Source organism: Abramis brama, assembly GCF_963993115.1.
Source record: "Abramis brama genome assembly, chromosome: 2".
Classification (NCBI taxonomy): domain Eukaryota; kingdom Metazoa; phylum Chordata; class Actinopteri; order Cypriniformes; family Leuciscidae; genus Abramis; species Abramis brama.
In genome coordinates this window covers 22,436,399-22,460,333 of record NC_139964.1, presented here as the reverse complement: position 1 = coordinate 22,460,333, position 23,935 = coordinate 22,436,399, and the positions used below count along the sequence as shown (strand labels likewise).

At 35.3% G+C, this 23,935-nt stretch overlaps 3 protein-coding genes and 1 long non-coding RNA gene across 5 annotated transcripts in view; all 4 read right to left on the bottom strand.

Annotated features, from left to right (window-relative positions):
- LOC311076523 (uncharacterized protein) overlaps positions 1–6,157 on the bottom strand; it is a 70,578-nt gene extending 64,421 nt beyond the window's left edge. For both annotated transcript variants that reach the window (XM_084104831.1, XM_084104832.1), the window contains exon 1: positions 5,991–6,157. In XM_084104831.1, the coding sequence (XP_083960957.1) occupies positions 5,991–6,099 (109 nt within the window). In that variant the 5' untranslated portion in view covers positions 6,100–6,157. The remainder of the gene's footprint in view (positions 1–5,990) is intronic.
- Positions 6,158–16,331: 10,174 nt separating this feature from the next.
- On the bottom strand, positions 16,332–18,732 carry LOC311078269 (uncharacterized protein). The gene is made up of 5 exons (XM_084106999.1): positions 18,605–18,732; positions 18,006–18,389; positions 17,773–17,894; positions 17,210–17,313; positions 16,332–17,006 (listed from the first exon to the last, which is right to left on the bottom strand). Exons 1-5 carry the CDS (start codon positions 18,702–18,704, stop codon positions 16,877–16,879), a joined length of 840 nt encoding a protein of 279 aa, XP_083963125.1. The 5' UTR covers positions 18,705–18,732; the 3' UTR covers positions 16,332–16,876.
- Positions 18,733–19,497: 765 nt separating this feature from the next.
- LOC311078272 lies at positions 19,498–20,822 on the bottom strand. The gene is made up of 3 exons (XR_014605103.1): positions 20,549–20,822; positions 20,375–20,478; positions 19,498–19,986 (listed from the first exon to the last, which is right to left on the bottom strand). It is a non-coding gene; the product is annotated as an uncharacterized lncRNA (long non-coding RNA).
- Positions 20,823–22,055: 1,233 nt separating this feature from the next.
- On the bottom strand, positions 22,056–22,877 carry LOC311078271 (uncharacterized protein). Its single transcript, XM_084107000.1, has 2 exons — positions 22,719–22,877; positions 22,056–22,465 (listed from the first exon to the last, which is right to left on the bottom strand). The coding sequence occupies exons 1-2, from the start codon at positions 22,816–22,818 to the stop codon at positions 22,071–22,073; spliced, it is 495 nt and encodes a 164-aa protein (XP_083963126.1). The 5' UTR covers positions 22,819–22,877; the 3' UTR covers positions 22,056–22,070.
- Positions 22,878–23,935: the final 1,058 nt, after the last annotated feature.

Sequence of the window (23,935 nt, the reverse complement as noted above, 5' to 3'; positions counted from 1 at the left end):
AAGCCTGAGTGACATATACTGTAAGCGGCATGGTCATGATTGCATGATCTTCATAAAAAATTATGATAGCCTAAAAAAAAAAAAAAAAAAAAAAAAAAACTGCTTTAAAAAACTGCTTTACAACATTGGGTCTTCAGGGGCTTGGCAATGCCACAAAAAAAACCTAAAACTGTTTTTTTAACCTAAAAGCGCCAGGTAAACTCTGAATGACACGACAGACAGCACTTTCCATCAAGTTCTCCGCATCTCCAATAGTGTAAAGGAAAAAGCCACTCGCAAATAATCTTAGGGCACAGTTTGTGCTGTAGTTAAAGCCCGACTCCGACAAGTCGAAAATAAATGTGCGTTTCCAACAAATTAATAATGTAAACGACAATCTCACGAGTCACGAGAAAAAATATACATCTCAGAAAGTGCTGCGCTGGACTTCCCGTATCAGCTCCGCTTATGAAGCCGCAGTCTAATCCTGTTAACATGAAATCCCACTAAGCAAAATTATGTCCGAAAGACGTCTTTTCAATGTCTTTGTTACAAAAATCGGACGTTGAAATGACGTCCACTGAGGAGCCAGAATGAAAGTTGTTATGACGTCTTTTTTTGACGTGTTCTGCACGTCCGATATAGACGTTCATCGAACCTTCGTACAAGGTTAAAAACTAGTTCAGATGTGGCCATTGTGGACATATTTCAACATCATTTATGGTCTCATTTAGACATAATTACTTTGACTATTGCTGTCAGATGATCTTAGTGAGAATTAACAGAGGTTTAGATGTTGATATTTGTTTAATTTGAAGTGTCACCATTGTGGTGATCAGTGTTTGCTTTAGTTGGGCTCTTGGTCCCCGTTACTTTTATTTTAACTTTTCTCTGACTGCTTTAACATTGTGTTTGTAAAAACACTACTCCCGAGCAGGTTTAAGCTTGCACACCTGTTGCTATGACAGCAAGTCCAGGATGAGTGTCGAAGAACCAAACAATCCAAGATCATGCCAAATCGCCAACAATCAAATCCAGCTAACTGAGTTAGCGACGTATGAAGAACGGGCCCCTGGTCCGGGGCAGGTTATGGTCCAGGTAAGAGATCTCAAACCGAACTTAGACCAATCAGCTGTGAGCAGAGGATAAAGTCACTCCACCTGTTTATACTCCAAATTAAAGCTCACTACATAGCAAATGATTTTTAAAGACAAAATCGTCTGACTTTTACTAATGCTTATTTAGAATAATAATTTTGTATGATTTAGATATTAGATTTACCCCTTAATCGATCACACGTACAGTTTTAGTTTATCAATTATTATTACGCACCGTTTAAATAAATAAATATATGAAAGGAATATAAATATGTTGCATGTCGAAATGAATCAATTCCAAGACGTGCATAATTTGATGAGTTCGTTTAATCTTGTTCACTGCGTGGCATTTATTCGCAGTACACAAAACTCTGTATGCGTCCACAACACTACAAAAAAACACTCTTCTTCCGCACCTGTCTTCCGTGGGCGCCCTCTCCTGTAGGATCGCTATAACAACATGCCTGCTTGAGCATCACTCACTATAAATTAATGCATTTGCACCAACATTGATCTAAACACATTTCCTGCATTAACCCCATCATAAATTTAGAATACATACAAAGTAAGTGAACAATAAAAATAAAATAAAGACTTTTGGGGGGGTACTCTTTTTCTAAACATTGACATTAACATTACAGGGAATGTTATTATGAGCCCCACAAATACACTTTAGAATCAATAGATAAAGCTATAAAATAAAAGTTAAATTCTCTCTATACCTTTATCAACTGTATAAATTAACTTCACAACTTTTACTTGCACTGATATAGCAAGATTTTTTTTTAATTGTCCTCTTTCATAGACTGCTATTTTCTTTTTGCTGTGTAAAATTGTTTAAATTCTTAATATTTTTCAATCTTGTAATATTCTGCAGAAGAGTGTAATATCTTGTAATATTCTGCTTCTCTCGCGAAAAATGAATGGCAGTTTCACCCTTTCTCAGCATGTGATTGGCTGTTCGCTACTGATGTCACACCTAAACTCAGGACCAAAGCCTGAGTTGACAGAGAAAGTTGAAGATCAGCATCATGGTACCAACAAAGCCTGGTTGGATTGGTTTGGTTTTGTCAACTCATATCTAATCCTGCAACCCTGAGTTTGTTCAACTACCATCAAGGTACAGGCCTCTGATTTCATTTATGTTGGCTTTGTTTTTGCCACAACAAATGTGTCTTGAAAACATACAGTTACAGCAGCCAAAAAAAAAAAAAAAAAAAAAAAGTTAAAGTCAAAGGTCAAAAGCCCAACTTAAGCAAACACTGATCTCCATAGTGGTAAAGTCAAATTAAACAAAACAACATCTAAACCTCTGTTAATTCGCAATAGGAATTTCTGTAGACGTATGAAAAAAATAAAGTCAGTCTGGTTAGTAATAAGTGAAGCTGGTAATGCTGTTTTTTTTGGAGTTGGTTAATCCTACTCTGCTGAGATCATCACAGATGTAATGTCTTCTCTGGCTGGAAGTCAGTTGTAGGTCTTGCTTTTTTATCTTGTTGTTCCTCTGTCCTTCAGTGATTCTGCTTGTTAACATCAGGTGTTCATCACTAATGCTCAATCATCAGTTAATTAACTACTGAATTATATAATTAACTTCAACTGCTTCAGTGTTACTCCTACACTCTGTAGTGTGGACACACAAGTGTTCATTTAAAACTGAAGATTTTGCAGTGGGGTAAAAAAGGGTTAAATGTGTCACTGAGTGAAGTTGAAAACTGAGTGAAGCGTAATTTAACAGTAATCAACTGTAAATTAATTTACGGCATCAAACTGCAAAAAAACAGCAATTTACTGGCAACCACAGCTGCCAGTAGATTACCGTAAAAATCAAGGAAAAACAGCAATATACTGTAAAACGTAACTAAACGAAATGAAAGAACTTAATTTCACTGAAATATTGGTGAAAGTTCATAGAAAAAAGTTATGTGAAGCAGAGTCCTGCACAGGTCCGATTTTGTAAATCTGCACCCGCAGTGCTTAAAACCGCATTCAACCCATTTTCCAACAGCAGCACTAATTAAAATCCGCATCCGACCCGACCCGCTTAAAATAGAACCGACACCCGACCCGCACCCGAAATAAAATCAGTTTAGACTATCACATTATATATAATGTGATAGTCTAAACTGATTTTATTTAGTCTAAACTGATTTTATGTCTATAGACACACTTACACTGTAAAAAAACGGTAATTTTCTGGCAGCAGGGCCGCCAGAAAATGTCTGTTTAAAAACAGAAAAATACTGTCAGGAAAAACTGTTTGCCGTTTAATATTAAGATATATATTAATTTTCAGTGGACTCAAATGAAGCAAGTTCACAGTACTATCAGTATAAATACTAATTTTCGAACTTGAACTGTCTGAAGCAATTGGTTTCCCAAATGATATGAGTTACTTTCCATGGTATTTTTATGGTAACATACTGTAAAAAATGAGAGATGTTAATTAATGGTAAAGGGTTGTAAATTAACAGTATATTGCTGGCAACCACAGCTGCCAGTAGATTACCTTTATTTTACAGCGCAATTTTTTACAGTTTGTTTAAAATATATCGACAGTGGATTTATGTGAGTGTTTTATCACTTACCCTTGTTTCAGTGGTGAATTATCAACCCATTTCATGATCCCCTCAGTCTCAATATCAGACAGACCAATCCACACTCTCTCCTTTACTAATGAAGATATGAACTTCTGTATGTGAAAAAAAAAAAAAAAAAAAAAAAAAAAAAAAAAATATATATATATATATATATATATATATACACTCACCTAAAGGATTATTAGGAACACCTGTTCAATTTCTCATTAATGCAATTATCTAATCAACCAATCACATGGCAGTTGCTTCAATGCATTTAGGGGTGTGGTCCTGGTCAAGACAATCTCCTGAACTCCAAACTGAATGTCAGAATGGGAAAGAAAGGTGATTTAAGCAATTTTGAGCGTGGCATGGTTGTTGGTGCCAGACGGGCCGGTCTGAGTATTTCACAATCTGCTCAGTTACTGGGATTTTCACGCACAACCATTTCTAGGGTTTACAAAGAATGGTGTGAAAAGGGAAAAACATCCAGTAATGCGGCAGTCCTGTGGGCGAAAATGCCTTGTTGATGCTAGAGGTCAGAGGAGAATGGGCCGACTGATTCAAGCTGATAGAAGAGCAACTTTGACTGAAATAACCACTCGTTACAACCGAGGTATGCAGCAAAGCATTTGTGAAGCCACAACACGCACAAGCTTGAGGCGGATGGGCTACAACAGCAGAAGACCCCACCGGGTACCACTCATCTCCACTACAAATAGGAAAAAGAGGCTACAATTTGCACAAGCTCATCAAAATTGGACAGTTGAAGACTGGAAAAATGTTGCCTGGTCTCGATTTCTGTTGAGACATTCAGATGGTAGAGTCAGAATTTGGCGTAAACAGAATGAGAACATGGATCCATCATGCCTTGTTACCACTGTGCAGGCTGGTGGTGGTGGTGTAATGGTGTGGGGGATGTTTTCTTGGCACACTTTAGGCCCCTTAGTGCCAATTGGGCATTGTTTAAATGCCACGGCCTACCTGAGCATTGTTTCTGACCATGTCCATCCCTTTATGACCACCATGTACCCATCCTCTGATGGCTACTTCCAGCAGGATAATGCACCATGTCACAAAGCTCGAATCATTTCAAATTGGTTTCTTGAACATGACAATGAGTTCACTGTACTAAAATGGCCCCCACAGTCACCAGATCTCAACCCAATAGAGCATCTTTGGGATGTGGTGGAACGGGAGCTTTGTGCCCTGGATTTGCATCCCACAAATCTCCATCAACTGCAAGATGCTATCCTATCAATATGGGCCAACATTTCTAAAGAATGCTTTCAGCACCTTGTTGAATCAATGCCACGTAGAATTAAGGCAGTTCTGAAGGCGAAAGGGGGTCAAACACAGTATTAGTATGGTATTCCTAATAATCCTTTAGGTGAGTGTATTTATATATATATGTACATATATATACACATATATATATATATATATATATATATATATATATATATATATATATACATATATATATATATACATATATATACATATATATATATATATATATATATATATATATATATATATATATATACATATATATACATATATATATATATATATATATATATATTAAAGAGCGAGAATCAAGTCGGACAGAATACAAAGACAATTACCAGCATTCAAATTTAATATTCAACAGCAAGAACATATAAAATATGAAAGACGTTTGTTATATCATTGTAGCATTTATTTTTCAAGCAGTGTTAAAACACGAGACTGTTGTTTGTTTGTACGTATGACAAAATATATTTAAGTATGTTCATTCACAACAGAATTACCGTAAACTAGATATATTTGCCACTGAACTCACCTGCTTCTCTGCAGTGTTGATAATGATCAGATCACCACCTTGATCTCTGCAGAACTGCCTGCTCTCAGACCAGCTCTTCTTCTCATTGGATATGAAAAACCTATATTTTCCTTTCAATAAACATAAACAATTACATTTATGAATTGTGTTGTAAAGTGCAAATATACATATAAATCCATTTGTACTGACCTAGTTCATATAACTTCCTTATTTCAGTCTCTAACTCCAGTTTCTTCTGATTCAAAGAGCTGAAGTTGTTTTTCAGTTGGTCTTTTTCAGTCATTAGATCAGTGTAATTGTCCTGTAAGCTGATGATAGTGTGATTGAACTCTTCAACTGTGTTCTTGTAACTCTTTAACAGGTCTCTCTCTGCTGTGATGGTGATGTACAGTTTGATGAAGACCAGCAGAAGAACACAAATGAGCCCGAGACACACTGTCATCAACACCAAACACCTGCGTCCTCCTGACAGAGACAAAACACACACATATCAAACTTTCTACTTACTGCACTTTCGATCTTTTCCTTCGTCCTGGCTGTGATTCTGTGTTTGAGGTCCAGTTGTGTCCTTAATATCATCATTTTCAACATTTTCATAAATGTCCTCTAAATCCATTATTCACTCTTATGTGTGACAGCAAGTGTTCACAGATGAGCTGTGGTTGAATGATAGTCATGGTGCTAACACTAAACGGGAAGTGGCTTTATTAGTTCAGACACAGAGAAAAATACTTTCATTCCCACAACAAAACTCTCAGAAACTCTGCATAGACTCAAACACCTTTAAACAGGACTAAATTAAGCTCAATATTATATTGATGGCAATAAACTGAAAGGGAATGAATAAATGTTGTTAAGCTGGGACTGAGAGGATGATGGAAGGAAAAACAGAGATAACTATTAAACGCAAGTGGGTGTACATAAAAGTGTTCAATGTTGAAATATCACAATATTTAGGGTTGGAACTTCAAGTCTCACAAATCCCTTTTATCACATGTGAGCATGGCAGATCATTCTCGTTTTTCAGGACTGGATTTTCAGGCATCAGTTCAATACAGTCCTCATTTCCATTCCACTTTGGTCATTTGGTTCACCTTTGAGGCCAAAACCTGAATTATATGTATGATATTTTAAATTATTTGGACGCCCTTTTTAACTTATAACTGTCAACTTGACTTCAGCGGAATTGTGTTACAGAAATAAAAGACGTGACCAAACCAAACGTGACAATAACAGACCCACAGTTTTATTCAGCAACCAAGCAATAATAATAATTTTATTTCTATTTATTAACTTGGCAGAAAGCAACTAAAAAAATGAGAAACGTCACAAGCAATATTATGCAAGAGCCAACAGTAATCACATTATCACAACAGCAGTTTCAAGAATGTGCTAAAAGGTACAGAAGTGAGCAGAAGTGAAAGTGCAGAAAAGTATTGTATTTATAGGAGGTGCCTTTGGATTTGCAGTTCAAGTTAAGTGGTTTCAGAACAGGTGTGATCTTTAGAGTGATGAGTGGTTTTACACTAGTGCTAACCCTGAACAGGAAGTGGTTTCATTTCACACTGGCCTTCGACAAGAATAAAGACTTGCAGTCCAACTTAAAAACTCCCTGCAGACTCATACTACTGTGTTTGTGTAATGTACATTCAACCACATGTTATCTGCTTCAAAAGCCAACAAGAGGAATCTGTGAACACTCAAATAAACTCAAACACACTTAAACAGGCCAAACTGGACCTTTGTATTGATGATGCAGGAAACAGCAGAAAGTGCCTGAATCTGATGTTTCTGTTCCTCTCTGATCACTTCAGTCTGATAAACCTGCTCTCTGCTGTTATAGATTGTCATAACAGTCATACACTCAAAAAAATGCTATGTTGGTTTTAATTAACTTTTTATGTCAACAGGTTCCACATTACTAGGTTATGTTGGATTTATGTAACATTATTTATTTCAATGTAATTAACTTAAGTTAATTAAAATAAATAATGTAATATGTAATGTATGTATGTAATACATTATATAACATAAATCCAACGTAACCTAGTTACGTGGAACCTGTTGACATAAAAAGTTAATTAAAACCAACATAGCATTTTTTTGAGTGTAGATTAGCACTCATAAATTATTCTGTATTATTACAAATCAAATCAATTTCAACATTTCTTATAGCTACTAATATGATTTGTTTGTTCAATAAAACAAAGATTTGACATATTTTTCCGTCTAAGCCAGTGTTCTTCAACCCTGCTCCTGAAGGACCCCCAACACTGCACGTTTTCTTTGTCTCCCTAATCAAACACACCTGATTCAACTCATCAGCTCATTAACCCATGTGATAATGAGCTGATGAATTGAATCAGGTGTGTTTGATTAGGGAGACAAAGAAAAAGTGCAGTGTTGGGGGTCCTTCAGGAGCAGGGTTGAAGAACACTGAATTATAATATCCCTGTGGTGCGCTTATTTATGGAAATATCATAATTGTCAGTTTGTGGTCAACAATATTCAGAGGTGGAAAGTCCAGGGATCAGAAAGTAAAAGTCCTGCCATACGTTTATTCCACCCATGAACTCACACAGCAAAAACTTGTTAAATGAACTCTCCTGAGAGTTTATTTGGCTCCAGACTCAAGAGTGTTAAAGTTAATGAGATAATTTAGTGATTGATAATTTAATAATTTATAATTTATAATTTAAATAATAATTTAGTGATTTAGTGACTGTAACTGAGTTATGACTAACTAGTTTCTGGTCTCATTGACTTCCATAGTAGGAAAAAAATATACTATGGAAGTCAATGAGACCAGAAACTGTCTAGTTATTGATATTCTTCTAAATATCTTACTTTCTATTCAGCAGAAGAAAGAAATTCATAAAGGATTGAACAACATGAGGGTGAGTATATGATGACACAATTTTCTTTTTAAAGTGGAGTATCCCTTTAATGTGAATATGGCCTTTAATGTGAATATAGACTTCCTGAAACTCTCTTCAGACCCAAACTCTATGACTCTATGAAAAACTCTATGAAAAATGTTGGATCTTTGCTTTTGTAACAGGCTTTTTCTTAAAATGTTTTATACTGCCTCAAGTGACAAATGTAAAACTTTCTGAGCAGAGGTGGAAAGTCCAGGGGTCAGAAAGTAAAAGTCCTGCCATATATTTATTCCACCCATGAACTCACACAGCAAAAACTCCAGTTTTAAATGAACTCTCCTGGGAGTTTATTTGGCTCCAGACTCAAGAGTGTTAAAGTTAATGAGATAATTTAGTGATTGATTGAGTGATGATTGACCATTATTGAAGACACCTGATGTTAACAAGCAGAGTCACTGAAGGAGAAAAATCACAATTTTAGTTACCATTATGGATATCGGTGTTTGATTTAGTTGGGCAGTTGACCTTTAAATGTTTAACTTTAGATTTTGTTTGGCTGTTGTATCTGAGTTATAACAGCCAGCTGAACAAAGAGAAAAGGTGAACAGGTGTTGGTTATATTTTAACATAATCATCATTTAACCTGAATCACTGAACCCATTTAGAGTCTAATCTCTGACTTAAATGTATATTGGTCATAACAGCATCACAGTGATTCTACAGAATAATATCCAGATTTGTCATTATAATCCAAATGATTTCTTAAAAGTTGTTCTGATATAAAAAAAATAAAAAATCTTTCTTTAAGGCGCACACAGACATCAAGAATCAGTGTATGAATCTCAACAATGGTGACAAAAAGAATATTCAATTAGGGAAAGGAAATTAGTAAGACAATTCAGATCATTATTTATTCATACCGCAATGCATGATGGGAGCCATGAATGAGTTTTGATTGGTGGTACCCAGAATGCACTGCAACATGCTTTATTATTGTCACCATTGTTGAGAATCACAGGCTGATTCTTGGTGTCAGTGTGTCAACTTTTCAAAGTGTTTTGATCAGGACAACTTTAAAGAAATCTTTTGGATTATTTTGAAAATGCTGATTATATTGATAAGAGTATACTGTAGAGGTGGGCGATACTCCAAATTTTGGTATCGATCCGATACCAAGTAAATACAGGGCCAGTATCGCCGATATCGATACCGATACCAATACTTTTTAATTTTAAAAGCATGCACTTGAACTTGTATGCACTTTCCTGTGCTAGAGCAGTGTGTCATGATTTATGAGGTGAATGCATCATTAATATGCTAAATCTGAAAACGTTTTCATTACTACTAAATATTTTGTGATTTGTGCTCTCAACTCGCCTGTAATTATTAGTCAGTGACTTTTACAAAACTACCCTAATTATAGTAAAAGTACTATTGTACACTAGCCTACTGTTCAAAAGTTTGGGGTCTGTAAGATTTTTAATTCTCTTCTGCATTTATTTGATCAAAAATACAGTAAAAACTGTAATATTACAATTTAACATAGGCTATCTGTTTTCTATGTCATACTAAACTGTAATTTATTCAATTAATCAAAGCGTAATTTTCGGCATCATTACTCCAGTTATGATGATAATTAATTTTAATATGCTGATTTACAGCTCAGAAAACATTTCTTATTATTATCAATGTTGAAAACAGTTTCATATTTTTTTGTGGAAACCATGATGCAGAATTATTTGATGAACACAGTTGAAAGAACAGCATTTATATGAAGTAGATTTTTTTAACAGTGAAAAACCCTTGACTGTCACTTTTGATCAATTTAATGCATCGATCCTTGTTGAATAAAAATATTAATTTCATTTAAAAAAAAATCTTACTGTCCTCAACATTTTGAACCGTTATATACACTTTTGCTTTGTTTATTGCAAAATAACTCCCGATTTCTCTGTCATCTAAGCAAGGCTTATTCGTTTCCCAAACGTGCCTGTGAGCTCAGTGAAGCACCAGCAACGAACGCTGTCTGTGATTGATTGGTTTCGTCTTGTATCCAGATGACTAGGAGAAAAAGTTCTATCCTACACAATTATCCGCTAACATTTGCTTATTTTTCCACTTAGAAGCTTATTTTACGCACTGAATTGCGTGCTAAATTAATAAAAATTACTGGTAAAAAAAAAACACACATTTGGATCGATATTTTTATGTGAGGATCGATCCTTTTCGATACCACGTCAGTATCGAAGTATCGATATTTTAGGATCGATCCGCCCACCTCTAGTATACTGTAGAATCATAGACGGCTGTAATCAGCAAGGTAAACCTAACTCTCTGAATGAGCTTTGTGATTCAAGTCAAAAGATGATTATGTCGAAACACAACCAAAATGACCTGATCAGCTTTTCTCTTTGCTCATCTGAGAGTTATAACACTGATAGAACAGCCAAACAAAATCTAACGGTATTAGTTTAAGGTTCAAGAGCCCAACTAAAGCCAACACTGATCACCATAATGGCAACTTAAAAAAAGAGATTTTCTCCTTTGGTGATTCTGCTTGTTAACATCAGGTGTCTTCAATAATGCTCAATCATCACTCAATCAATCACTAAATTATCTCATTAACTTTAACACTCTTGAGTCTGGAGCCAAATAAACTCCCAGGAGAGTTCATTTAACACTGGAGTTTTTGCTGTGTGAGTTCATGGGTGGAATAAATATATGGCAGGACTTTTACTTTCTGACCCCTGGACTTTCCACCTCTGTTTCTGAGAGATAAACAGATTAATTAAGATAGAATTACAATTCCTGCAAGTCCACAAGTTCTCCAATAAATAGACTGTCCACAGCGTGAGAATGATCTTTAGCCCCCTCTAGTGTATAAACATAAGCACACTTTCTGACATTCAGCTTTAACAGTGTTTCTTTTATGAGACACATGAAGTCCTTTTCATTTCTTAATCTGTTTTATTTTTAGTTGCAATACTGTGGTGCTCAGTGACAGAGAGGATGATGATCAGAAGAACAGAGACATTGAATGGATGCCTTCATGTGTACATCTATTCATCTATTACTCTTTAAGAACCTAGACAGCAACATATTATAGTTTCGGCCCAGATCCGGACCACATCTGGGCTGTGTGGAATCCAAGTGTACCAGATGTGGGCCGGATCTGGCCAACACTATGTTGCTGTCTGGGAATAACCCCAGAATATTTTTTTTAATAAAAAATAAAATCTTAAAAAAATGGTCAATGACTGTCAGCTACGGCTGCCAAACAAAAACCGTAAAAATGAAGTAAAATATCCTAATTTAAACGAAGTGCAAAAAACTTTTACAGAAATTTTCCTTAAATGTTTTACAGAAAAACACTGTTATTTTACAGCTATTTCCTGAATTATTACGATCAAACACCTTCATTGTAAAAAAATCCCATAAAAAAACGGTCAATGGCTGTCAGCAATGGCTGCCATACAAAAACCGTAAAATTAATGTAAAATATCCTTATTTAAATAAGTGTAAAATACTTTTACAGAAATCTTCATTAATTCATTTTTAACAGAAACACAGTTATTTCACATTTATTTTCTGACTTTTTTACTGAAAAACATGCAGTTAATTACATGCATGATTTGCTGTGACTATACATCACTGTATCAGCAACTACACAGTTACTGTCTGTTAAATAAAGCAACATGCAGCATTTCATCAGAGTTTCTCTGCTCATCCTGAACTGAAGCTCAGGCTCTACTCTTCAACACAATGGTGACGAAACAAACCATACAGAAACACTTTAAACCCCAACAGAACATTAAACACTACCAGATCTTTCAGGATCTCAGCATCTTCACTTATTACAACCCAGACTTTATTTATTTCATACTAACATTCTTATTGGGAATTAACAGAGGTTTAGAAGTTGAAGTTTTATTGAAAATAATAAAGTTTGATGTCACCATGATGGAGATCAGTGTTTGCTTTAGTTGGGCTCTTGACCTTTTATTTATAACATGAGTTTTTCTCTGACTGCTTTAACTGTGCGTCTCTAATGCATATTAGTTATAGTAGGAATTCAAGAGAAACTCAGATCAGATGATGTTGGTCACTTTTTAGTGATAAAAATCATAATGTAGTGTCTTGCTTCATTGATACCACCTGAAGTGTGATATCTGATTAAGTCGTTAAATATTAGTTGTTTATTTTGCATGATAAATCTGCTATAGAAGATCCTGCAGTGCTGTGATATTCAGATTTTAAGTCATTATACAGAAAATATTTTGACAAGATCATATAGACCAGGGTTCACCAATCTCGGTCCTGCAGGGCCGCTGTCCTGCAGAGTTTAGCTCCAACACACCTGTTTGACAGTTTCTAGTATGCCTAGTGAGACCTTGATTAGCTGGTTCAGGTGTGTTTAATTGGGGTTGGAGGCTAAACTCTGCAGGACAGCAGCCCTCCAGGACCGAGATTGGTGAACCTTGATATAGACTCACTCAGACATCAAGAATCAGCGTATGAATCGCAACAATGGTGACAATGAAAAAAAATCTGATCATCTCTGAACTACTATAAAGTCACAAAAAGGCTTTGTTGGTTGTCACCATTGTTGAGATTCATATGTCGATTCTTGATGTCTCTACTAAAAAAAAAAATGAACCAGCTCATAACTTTTCCTGTATAATATATTTTTTTTTAAATTTCAGATATTTCACAATATTTCAAGGATCATGTGAAAAATTATGACATCAATTATAGACTTTATATAAAACTAATTTCCATCTACATATTACGTAATCTAAGCTAATATATTCAGAGATTTGACAGTCATATCAGTGAATCAGATCATCATATGATGACTATAAACATCATCAATGAATGACCAAGATCATCTGATATTTTTCTGTTATAGCATTAAATGCTATATTCCAACATTTAATGCTATAACAGATGTGTATCAAATACACAGTTAAAGCAGCCAGAGAAAAAAAAAAAACTTAACAACTCAAGGGTCATGAGCCCAACTAAAGCAGACACTGATCTCAATCATGGTGACATCAAATTTATTTTAAAGTTTTTTACACTTTATTTAAATTAGCATATTTTACTTACATTTTATGGTTTTTGTTTGGCAGCCGCAGCTGACAGTCATTTGACCCTTTTTTTACGATTTTTTTTACAATGAAGGTGTTTCATCATAATAATGCAGGAAATACCTGTGAAATAACAGTGTTTTTTCGGTTTATTTAAATTAGGATGTTTTACTTTAATTTTATGTTTTTTGTTTGGCAGCCACAGCTGCCAGTCATTTGACCCTTTTTTTACGATTTTTTTTACAATGAAGGTTTATGATCGTGATTATTCAGGAAATCCCTGTAAAATAACAATGTTTTTCAGTTTATTTAATTTAGGATGTTTTACAGTTTTTTGGGGGGCTGACAGTCATTTGACCATTTTATCATTTAACTGTTTTGTTTCTGTTAAATTACAGATTATATTTGTAATTTTACATACATTTTTATGTAATTTAAGAAAACAGAAAAAAATACTGTATGAAAAATACAATCAATTTTCTGTATAAAAAATGTGAATTACTGTAATTTGTCATTAATGTCACAATACCTAAAATAACAGCTGAATTTTTATTTTACAGATATTATTTGTAATTTTACAGTGTTTTGAGTACAATTTAAAATTAAAGAAAATTATCGTAAAAAAATCACAGTTATTTTCTGTAAAATTAGGATTTTTTTTTACAGTGTATTATAGAGGTAGAGTGGGGGGAAACGCCCCCCTGGGGTAAAACACCTCCCACCTGTTTTTTCCCAAAATAACCACTAGAGGGAGTCAAGATGCATTTTTACTGTTGCTATGCACTACGTTGACAACGGGGATATACAAATCTCCATGGAGAAGAGCTGACACCAGCAACGTATTTGAAGAGAAGAGGATTACATGGTAAGTGCTTTAATTTATTATTAAGATATTAGTAAACAAGTGTTTAAGAGAATATTGTTCTGCAGGATATCACAGTGATGTATGATAGATGAATAGTGAAGTCTGTAGTTTGAGAGCATATGTTATTTATAAGGTATATAATTATATTTTTTAAATGATTTATTTTTATTTTTATTTTTTTTAAAGTCATAGCTTGTGGAGTAAATCGGCCCCTACGCTGAGGGGTAAAAACGCCCGCCAGGGGGCATAGTTTCTCTCTATCATAATTACTATAATAACATATTTTTCTCTATCAAATCCTTTGTTTTACACTTACTGCAGTATAACTAGGTGGTAAAATCAAAATATATGAACAAAACATGGAAAAATTACCTCAAGTGAGCATTAGCTTGCTAGCACAGTTAGCTCACTGTTTGAAGGTGGTTAGGTTACCCAATGATAAAACATAGTGGCTTTTAATGCATTTATTGAATATATTTCACTACATAAATATACTAATTTATAAGTTTGATATTTATTTAGGGGTTTCTATTTGTCTTGGTGATAGTGGTGAACAAATACATCAATTATCAACCCCGTATAGGCCTAGTGTAGAAATCTCAACCTCATATATATTTTTTCTCTCCTTATAGATGCAGACATATAAAAGAAAAAGTAACTGTGGTGCTTATACAGAGCAAGCAATACAAAATGCCCTCAGAGCTATTGAAGAGGGAACAGCTTTGAAAGCTGCAGCCCATCAATTTGGAGTCCCCCCAAAGACCTTGAGGTGGCATAGGGATAAGAAAGTTGGAGCCTGGAAAGTTGTTGAGGCCGCAAAGCAGTTTTTACATCATCATTCGAGCTCCAGTTAACGGATCACATTCAATCAATGGAGAGAGCATTGTTTGGGCTTTCAACAATGGATGTAAGAAGGCTGGCCTTTGACCTGGCAGAGAGGTTAGGCTTGAACCATTGTTTTAATTCAGAGCGCAAGATGGCAGAGGTTTTATAATTTTCTAAGGAGACAAGGAACCCTGTCTGTCAGGACTCCACAGGCGACGAGAATAGCAGAGCTTAATTTGCCTTCCAGTCACTTGAAGTTGGTCATTTAATTTGTATTACAACCTCTATTACCGTTAGGCTAGTGTCATTGTCATCATCATCATCGTCATCATCTTATTCATCACTAAATTGTGTGTTTGTTTGTGTGTGTTCTTTTGACCCAAAAACATGTACTATTAAGCTATATGTACTATAAAGCAACATATTATAGAATCCAAGTGTACCAGATGTGGGCCGGATCCGGCCAACGCTATGTTGCTGTCTGGGAATAACCTGAAAGAGAGGGATCCATTTGGACTAATTCATGTAAATACGGCTGACACTATGTTGCTGTCTGGGAAACTACAACAAAACAATCAACAGCCCAAAAATTTGCCAAAAGAAGAGACAACAAATTACTGACTTCATAAATGTAGCATTTCTTCTTTAGATCTCAACACATGTACAGTTAAACCCATTTATTTCCTATGGAAATATAAATACTGTTCATGCAAGACAAAAATGTCTCTCAACAAGACAACTTGAATTATTCTATTTATATTCTAGGTAAATTTGAAATCTCCCGCCATCTATCTTTCAAACGAACACTCAGTGTCACATGCTCATAAATGGTGATTTCCTCAAAGTGAGCATGTACCCTTCACTAACAGTCCTGAGAGAGGCGCTTTGTGGTTGCGTTGCTCACTTTCAGTTTCGTTTGGAACGAATGTTATTCAACTGTCAAACATCAACATAGGTGTAAATGTTAGTGCTTGAACTTGAACACAACTACTGTACGTCTATAAATTAGAAATACTATGTTATACTATTTATATACTATAAATAAATTGTATAAAATGTCTCTCTGCTGCATTGCGCTGGGCTGGAGGAAATATCTCGCCATAATCACACATCAGGCAGTAAATGTAAGAACGCAATATGAAAAAAAAAAAAAATCCTTTTTTATTATTTTATTATTTTCATTTTATTGATCCTTTAAAGAGAAAACAATTCAACTCAAAAGTTTCAAAGGCATACAACAGCATAATACGGTGAATTATTGCAATCTGGGACACTTCAGACTTCTGTAGTTTATTGGCTCATGATAAAAGCTAGAATAAGATCATATTTACAGCAACCCAGACAACAACATAGTGTCGGCCCACATCCGGCCCAGATCTGGCACACGTGTATTCCACACAGATGCGGGCCGGCCGGATCTGGGCCGACACTATGTTGCTGTCTGGGAAGACATGAACACAATAGAGGTTTACCCAATCTGATGTTATAAGTTTATTAAAGCAATAATTTTTTTTGGACAGTTTTACATTTTTCTTTTATGCATTTCAGTTTGTGATTTGTTTATGTTATATTATTATTATGTTATATTATAAAATTAAATTGATACCAGTTTGAATAAAATTAAATTAGCAGACTGTTTTAAAAGATAGGAACCTCAATCAGAAATTTTATAATCACAATAAGATTGATTCCGTAAAATAATACAATTAAAAACATGACAGTACAGGATTAACCCTATTTTTCACAAACCCCTTTCCTCTTCTGAGAGCATGGGAGATCATTCCAGTTCTGGATGGAGTCTGAAGGAATCAGTTCAACACAGTCCTCGTCTCCTGCATTATTTGGCTCATCTTCATACCAAAACCTGAATAACATGTGGCAACAAGAGTAAATTTAGCACAGAAGCAAGAGCAAAAGTGAAAGTACAAAAACTTAAAAGAGAGAAGAGTTTTGTTTTGCAAAATAATCTTTGGTTGTGGTGTTTGTGGAAGAGTTGTGTCTTCAGTTATTTTTTAGAGGTTGTGAGTCTCATGTTTGAAATACATTTGCACTGGTTGTATCTCTTACCCTTGTTTCAGTGTTGAATTATCCACCCATTTCATGATCCCCTCGTTCTCAATGTCAGACAAACCAATCCACACTCTCTCCTTGATGAATGAAGTTAAGTGCCTCTGTGTGTGAATATAAATGTAGAATATATATACGTTTACACCGCAATGATGTACAAAAAATGCAAAAGCAATGATCTGATCTGTTTATCATGTACAGGCCACAGCGTTGTTAAAACAATCCCTGTTCACACAAATAAGCGAAAACGACTAAAAAGCTGTATCGCTGTATGTATTAGTGATGTCACTTTGTAAAGAAATACTACACACCTATAGACAAGTAATACGTATGCATATTTGCACATTTTCACAAATTTGCGTTTTTGTAGTTTACACAAACTACAAAACTTGCACTTTGAAACATGTTTTCAAAAGTTTGCGTTTTCAGGCCCACAAAAAGCCGTTGTCATGGAAATAAAGGCCCACAACGCATAATAAGTTTCCCGATTTTAGTTGAAAACGGTGTGTCGTGTAAAGAGTGTGATTCCTCTCATTGATTAACAGTCACTCACACAATCTCACCTGTTTCTCTTCAGTGTTGATGATGATCAGATCAGCTCCTCGATCTCTGCAGAACTGCCTGCTCTCAGACCAGCTCATCGACTCATTGGATTTGAACAAACAAACAGGACCACACAGATTTCCTAAGAGAGGTCCAATTCAATTAAGATAAAGGCAATTATGGAAAAAGAATCTACTTAAAAACAGATTTGTAGTAAATTAATAAAATTAAAGTAATTTTTCAGTATACTGACCTTGTTTAGATTTTTCCTTCTTCAGTTCTTCACTCAAAGACGCGACTTTGGTCTCTAACTCCAGTTTCGTCTGATTCAAAGAATCAAAACTTCTCTGTAACTGACTTTTCTCAGCGCTGAGATCATTGACTCTGGTCTCCAGTTCCAGTTTCTTCTGATTCAAAGAGCTGAAGTTGTTCTTCAGTTGGTCTTTTTCAGTCATTAGATCAGTGTTCTTGTCCTGTAAGCTGATGATAGTGTGATTGAACTCTTCAACTGTGTTCTTGTAACTCTTTAACAGGTCTCTCTCTGCTGTGATGGTGATGTACAGTGTGATGAAGACCAGCAGAAGAACACAAATGAGCCCGAGACACACTGTCTTCAACACCAAACACCTGCGTCCTCCTGACAAACAGAGACAAAACACACACATATCAGTTAACAACCATTCACACAATATTATTAGATAACATTTCAAATCAAACTTTGTAAGTAATCAAGCGGTTTTGTTAGATAAATTATAGAGTACATCCTTTTATAATGAGAAACATTTGGAACATTTCTCATCCGCTCAAACATTAGCGACACCGTCTCTGCGACAAACGAAACTTTCTGCTTACTTTGCTTTCGATCTTTTCCTTCATTGTTGCTGCGACTCTGTATTGGAGGTCTGGATCTGTTATTAATATTTCTGCATACATAAAAGGTCCCTGATTCCATTATTAGCTCAAACTCACAGTCTTACAGTACTGTACAATATGTGTTCACAGATGAGGTGTGGTCTTTAAGATGTGTGCCGTGTTTTTAAATAGAACCAACACAGGAAGTGGTTTTTATTAGTTCAGACACAGATAAATCTAGATTTCATTCTCACTCTAAAACTCTCTGTATGCTTATACTACTGTATTATTGAATATATATTGCATTTTCAACCTCATAGTCGAAGCATTGTGAAGTTTTCCCTGTGATCAAGTTAGCATCTACAACGTCCAACAAGAGGAATCTGTGATCACCTAAACTGATCAAACACCCTAAAACAGGCCAAACTGGACCTGTGTGTTGATGACCATGAACTGGAAGTGAATGATGATTTGCATCACTGTCGTGTTCAGGAACAGAGAGGATGATGGGAAATAGAGATTGTGGGATGAGGACTTCCTATTATTAAACACAAGTGAGTGACAACAGGAGATTCACATTTCCCTTTTCTCAGTAGATGTCACTGTTCTGCCATTTTCACTATGATGGCATAAACAAATTAAATAAGTAAATAAATAACCCTTTAACTTTGAGTTCAAATATGAATGGTAGAAGCTTAGATTCACAGGAGTCAAAACTTCTCTGTTACTGGAATTTCACAAAAGTTAACGTCATTGAATCTGTCCTCCAACTTAAGTTTCTTCCTGAAACATCTGATGACTTTTAGTGGAATAAACTTGTTCTCTGCTGCATTCTGCTGGGCTGGAGGAAATCTCAAAAAACACATGAAATGTAAAATAAAAATGGCAAGTTTATGGTAAAGATGGTAATTGACTGTTTTATTCAAAGAGTTTATTCAATTCAATTCAAAAGCAGTTTCACAGACATGCAATATCAGAACAACAGGCATGGGAAACATGATGTTGTGAGTTTATTAATATAGCAATAAGAAAATAATGACTCCATTTTCCTTTCATTTCTGTATACACTCCTGATTTTTTCTATTATAGAAAATGTTAAAAACAAAATGGATACCTTGAAAGTATTTGACCTGAAAGTAGCAGACTGTTTTAAAAGTTAGAAAAAGTATTTGTTCTCAGTAAAATTATTCCATAAAATAATGATCGTAAAAGCACAAGGAGACGGGATGGACCCTATTTCTCACAAAGTGCTTTTTTTAAGTCTGAGCATGGGATATCATTCCAGACGTTCAGGTCAGAAGGACGACAATATGAGCAAGACTGCATTTCAATACAGTCCTCAGTTCCACTTCCATCATTCGGCTCATTTGGAAAAAAAAACCCTGAATATTTCAGTTGATTTCAGATTTCAGTTGTTCGGTACCCCAAATTTCCAAGTATCTCAAAGTTTTCACTCATTCAGCAACCAAATAATAATTGAGCATATGCAAAATGAATAACAATTGAGGATCTTCTCAAGCTACTCAAAAACTACCAACACTCACTGTCCCTCAAAAATACCCAATACATTTCAAGAATAAAATAGTTGTGCAGATTAAGTAAATATTCATCAAATCATCCTGAACTTTAAGCTTGCTTTCCATTGTGTCTGTATGATGTTTGGCAACCATTCTGCTCAATGTTGCTGAAAAACTACATTGCTTGGCAGATGTTATTTTATAAAAGCAATAAACTTTGTTTTATATTTTCTGTGAGTGTTTTATCACTTACCCTTGTTTCAGTGGTGAATTATCCACCCATTTCATGTTGCCCTCAATCTCAATGTCAGACAAACCAATCCATACAGTGTCCTTGATGAATGATTTTATGAACCTCTGTGTGTGAATAAAAACAGGAGTAAGTGTGATTCCTCTCATTGATTAACAGACACTCACACACTCTCACCTGCTTCTCTTCAGTGTTGATGATGACCAGATCAGCTCCTCGATCTCTGCAGAACTGCCTGCTCTCAGACCAGCTCTTCGGCTCACTGGATGTGAACAAATCATTTTGACCCCACTGATATCCTAAGAGGAAAAAAAAAAAAATTCAAAAGTGAACAAATAAAATATATATTTAAAAGAAAAGGCTGTCTTATGAACAAACGTTCTTCCAATAATGTTAATAGAATGTTTGTTCAATATCACCTGGTCTTAAAAAACGTTCTCAAACGTTTAGCACAAAAACATAAACACAAACAGGTGTTCTCAACTCAGCGCACTGTAAAAACATCACACAGAGTATTTTGATGGTATTTTGACACATGTTGTGTAGATTTTTAACACACAATGTGTGTTGAGATTTATATACTGATCCCGGCACAGTGGGCGGAGCTTCAACAGCTTGTGTCCTTTTATCTCACACAGACATTCACTGACATTTCAAAAACTTTTAGTCTTTTGTGTTCAAACCGGAGTCAATGATGGAGAGACTCAAGAAGAAGTGACAACATGTAGAAGCAACAGGACATTTCTGTACGGTTAGTTGATGAATTTATGTAGCTTATGTGTAGTTATCTTCTAGTCATTGATTAGCATATTCTGTCTTGATAATCTATAAATCGTGTTCAGGGGGCGGGGGTTATGTAAATTCTAGGGTTAGTGATGTCACTAACCCGGGAGGAATGTTGTGTAGTCTCTACCAGCCGTTTGCTGTAGTCCTTAAAAAGCGATTTCTTTAAAAGCAAATATCTCCCTTTGCTTTGAACTTTGAGCATTGTAATTTTGCAGAGGTTGTTTAAGCTCAAACAGCAACATTACACACTAACTAAAGTTAGAAAAGTGAAATCATAATCAACCACCCCTTTACCTGACACAACATTTGGCTGTTTACACGATACTGTTTTCAACTAAAAACGTAAAACTTTTTATGCGTTTTGGTCGTTTGTTTACGTGACAACGGCGTTTGGGGCGCCTGAAAACGTAAACTTGAAAAAACGAAAACTGGTTTCAAAGTGCAAGTTTTTGAAAACGGTCTCAGTGTAAACAACAAAAAGACGAATTTCTGAAGACGATGACGTCATGCACATGTGCATTACGTGTTGAGTCTATAGTGTTCATCTAATGGCCTGGCAGCAGAATACAGCGTTTTTAGTCGAAGTCAGTCTGGTTAGTAATAAGTGAAGCTGGTAATGCTGTTTGTGGAGTTGTTTAATCCTCCTCTGCTGAGATCTTCACAGATTTAATGTCTTCTTTTCTCTTCAGTTGATTTCATCAAGGCTGTGGCTGAAGTCAGATCTGTTTCCTGTATTTCTGCTCATCTCTTTTTTTTTTTTGTCTAAACATGATACTTCAGGTGATGGTCTTTGACTGTTTTTTCCATTAACGCTAAATGTTTGGCACACTGTGCTACCATGCCGTTAAATGTTTTTTTTTTACACTTTTTTTTTTATTTATTTTTTTTACAGGATGTACAACTGTTGGATTTTTCAGTACTGACCTTGTTTAGATGTTTCTTTCTTCAGTTCCTCACTCAAAGACGTGCCTTTGGTCTCTAACTCCAGTTTCTTCTGATTCAAAGCATCAACACTTCTCTGTAACTGGCTTTTCTCAGCGCTGAGATCATTGACTCTGGTCTCTAACTCCAGTTTCTTCTGATTCAAAGAGCTGAAGTTGTTCTTCAGTTGGTCTTTTTCAGTCATTAGATCAGTGTTCTTGTCCTGTAAGCTGATGATAGTGTGATTGAACTCTTCAACTGTGTTCTTGTAACTCTTTAACAGGTCTCTCTCTGCTGTGATGGTGATGTACAGTGTGATGAAGACCAGCAGAAGAACACAAATGAGCCCGAGACACACTGTCTTCAACACCAAACACCTGCGTCCTCCTGACAAACAGAGACAAAACACACATATCAGTTAACAACAATTCACGCAATATTATTTTAGAAACAGTTTTTTAAAAAGTATGTTCTTTTATAATGACAAACAATTGGAATATTCGCTAAAATATGGAACATTTCATATAAAATCAGAAACAATTACAGTTTTTATACAGAAAACAATGATTGAAACTTTACGTAACATTTCTCATCCGCTCGAACATTACCGTCTCTGCGTCAAACGAAACTTTCTGCTTACTTTGCTTTCGATCTTTTCCTTCATTGTTGCTGCGACTCTGTGTTGGAGGTCTGGATCTGTTATTAATATTTCTGCATACATAAAAGGTCCCTGATTCCATTATTAGCTCAAACTCACAGTCTTACAGTACTGTACAATATGTGTTCACAGATGAGGTGTGATCTTTAAGATGTGTGCCGTGTTTTTAAATATTACCAACACAGGAAGTGTTTTTTATTAGTTCAGACACAGATAAATCTAGATTTCATTCTCACTCTAAAACTCTCTGTATGCTTATACTACTGTATGATTGAATATACATTGCATATTCAACCTCATAGTCGAAGCATTGTGGAGTTTTCCCTGTGATCAAGTTAGCATCTACAACGTCCAACAAGAGGAATCTGTGATCACCTAAACTGATCAAACACCCTAAAACAGGCCAAACTGGACCTGTGTGTTGAGGACCATAAAGTGGAAGTGAATGATGATTTGCATCGCTGTCGTGTTCAGGAACAGAGAGGATGATGGGAAATAGAGATTGTGGGATGAGGACTTCCTGTTATTAAACACAAGTGAGTGACAACAGGAGATTCACATTTCCCTTTTCTCAGTAGATGTCACTGTTCTGCCATTTTCACTATGATGTAATAAACAAATTAAATAAGTAAATAAATAACCCTTTAATTTGAGTTCAAATATGAATATGAAGCTTAGAAGATCCTACATGTGAATCTGTCCTCCAACTTAAGTTTCTTCAGATGCAAAAACCTGATGTTGGTCTGCAGCTGATATTTTTCCACTGTACCAAAAGCATGTACAAATACCTGTATCCTGAAACATCTGATGACCTGCAGAGAGATTCAAGGCACTTTTTCCTCATCCAACTGAAAAAACCTATAGGCTATTTAATATTGACACAGTATTTGCAGAATTATTTGATTTACAAGTGTTATGTTGTAAGACTTGGCCTAATCAAATGGTCAAATAAGAAAAGAAAAGAAAAGAAAAGAAAAGAAAAGAAAAGAAAAGAAAAGAAAACATCCAAATGCTTCTAATTAGTCATTTTTTAGGAAAGGAGCATTTATACGCTGATTGTTGATGTCTGTGTGTGTCAGCGCTGGTTAATTTTTTGTGCTCATGTTTGTTAAAGTCTTCTGACTGATTTTTATAATATTGCTGGATCTCCTGTTGTAGTAACACAGGGGTTGTAACATAAATATATTAATGGCACAACA

Excerpts from the sequence above, each read along its gene's own strand:
- LOC311078269 (XM_084106999.1), bottom strand. The coding sequence starts at position 18,704 with ATGGAATCAGGGACCTTTTATGTATGCAGAAATATTAATAACAGATCC. Across the intron at positions 17,895-18,005 it reads GAAGGAAAAATCTAAACAAG|GAAATCTGTGTGGTCCTGTT; the intron begins GTCAGTATACTG and ends GACCTCTCTTAG. Across the intron at positions 17,314-17,772 it reads TCAACACTGAAGAGAAACAG|AGGCACTTAACTTCATTCAT; the intron begins GTGAGATTGTGT and ends ATTCACACACAG.
- LOC311078271 (XM_084107000.1), bottom strand. The coding sequence starts at position 22,818 with ATGGAATCAGGGACCTTTTATGTATGCAGAAATATTAATAACAGATCC. Across the intron at positions 22,466-22,718 it reads AGGAAAAGATCGAAAGCAAA|GAGGACGCAGGTGTTTGGTG; the intron begins GTAAGCAGAAAG and ends TCTGTTTGTCAG.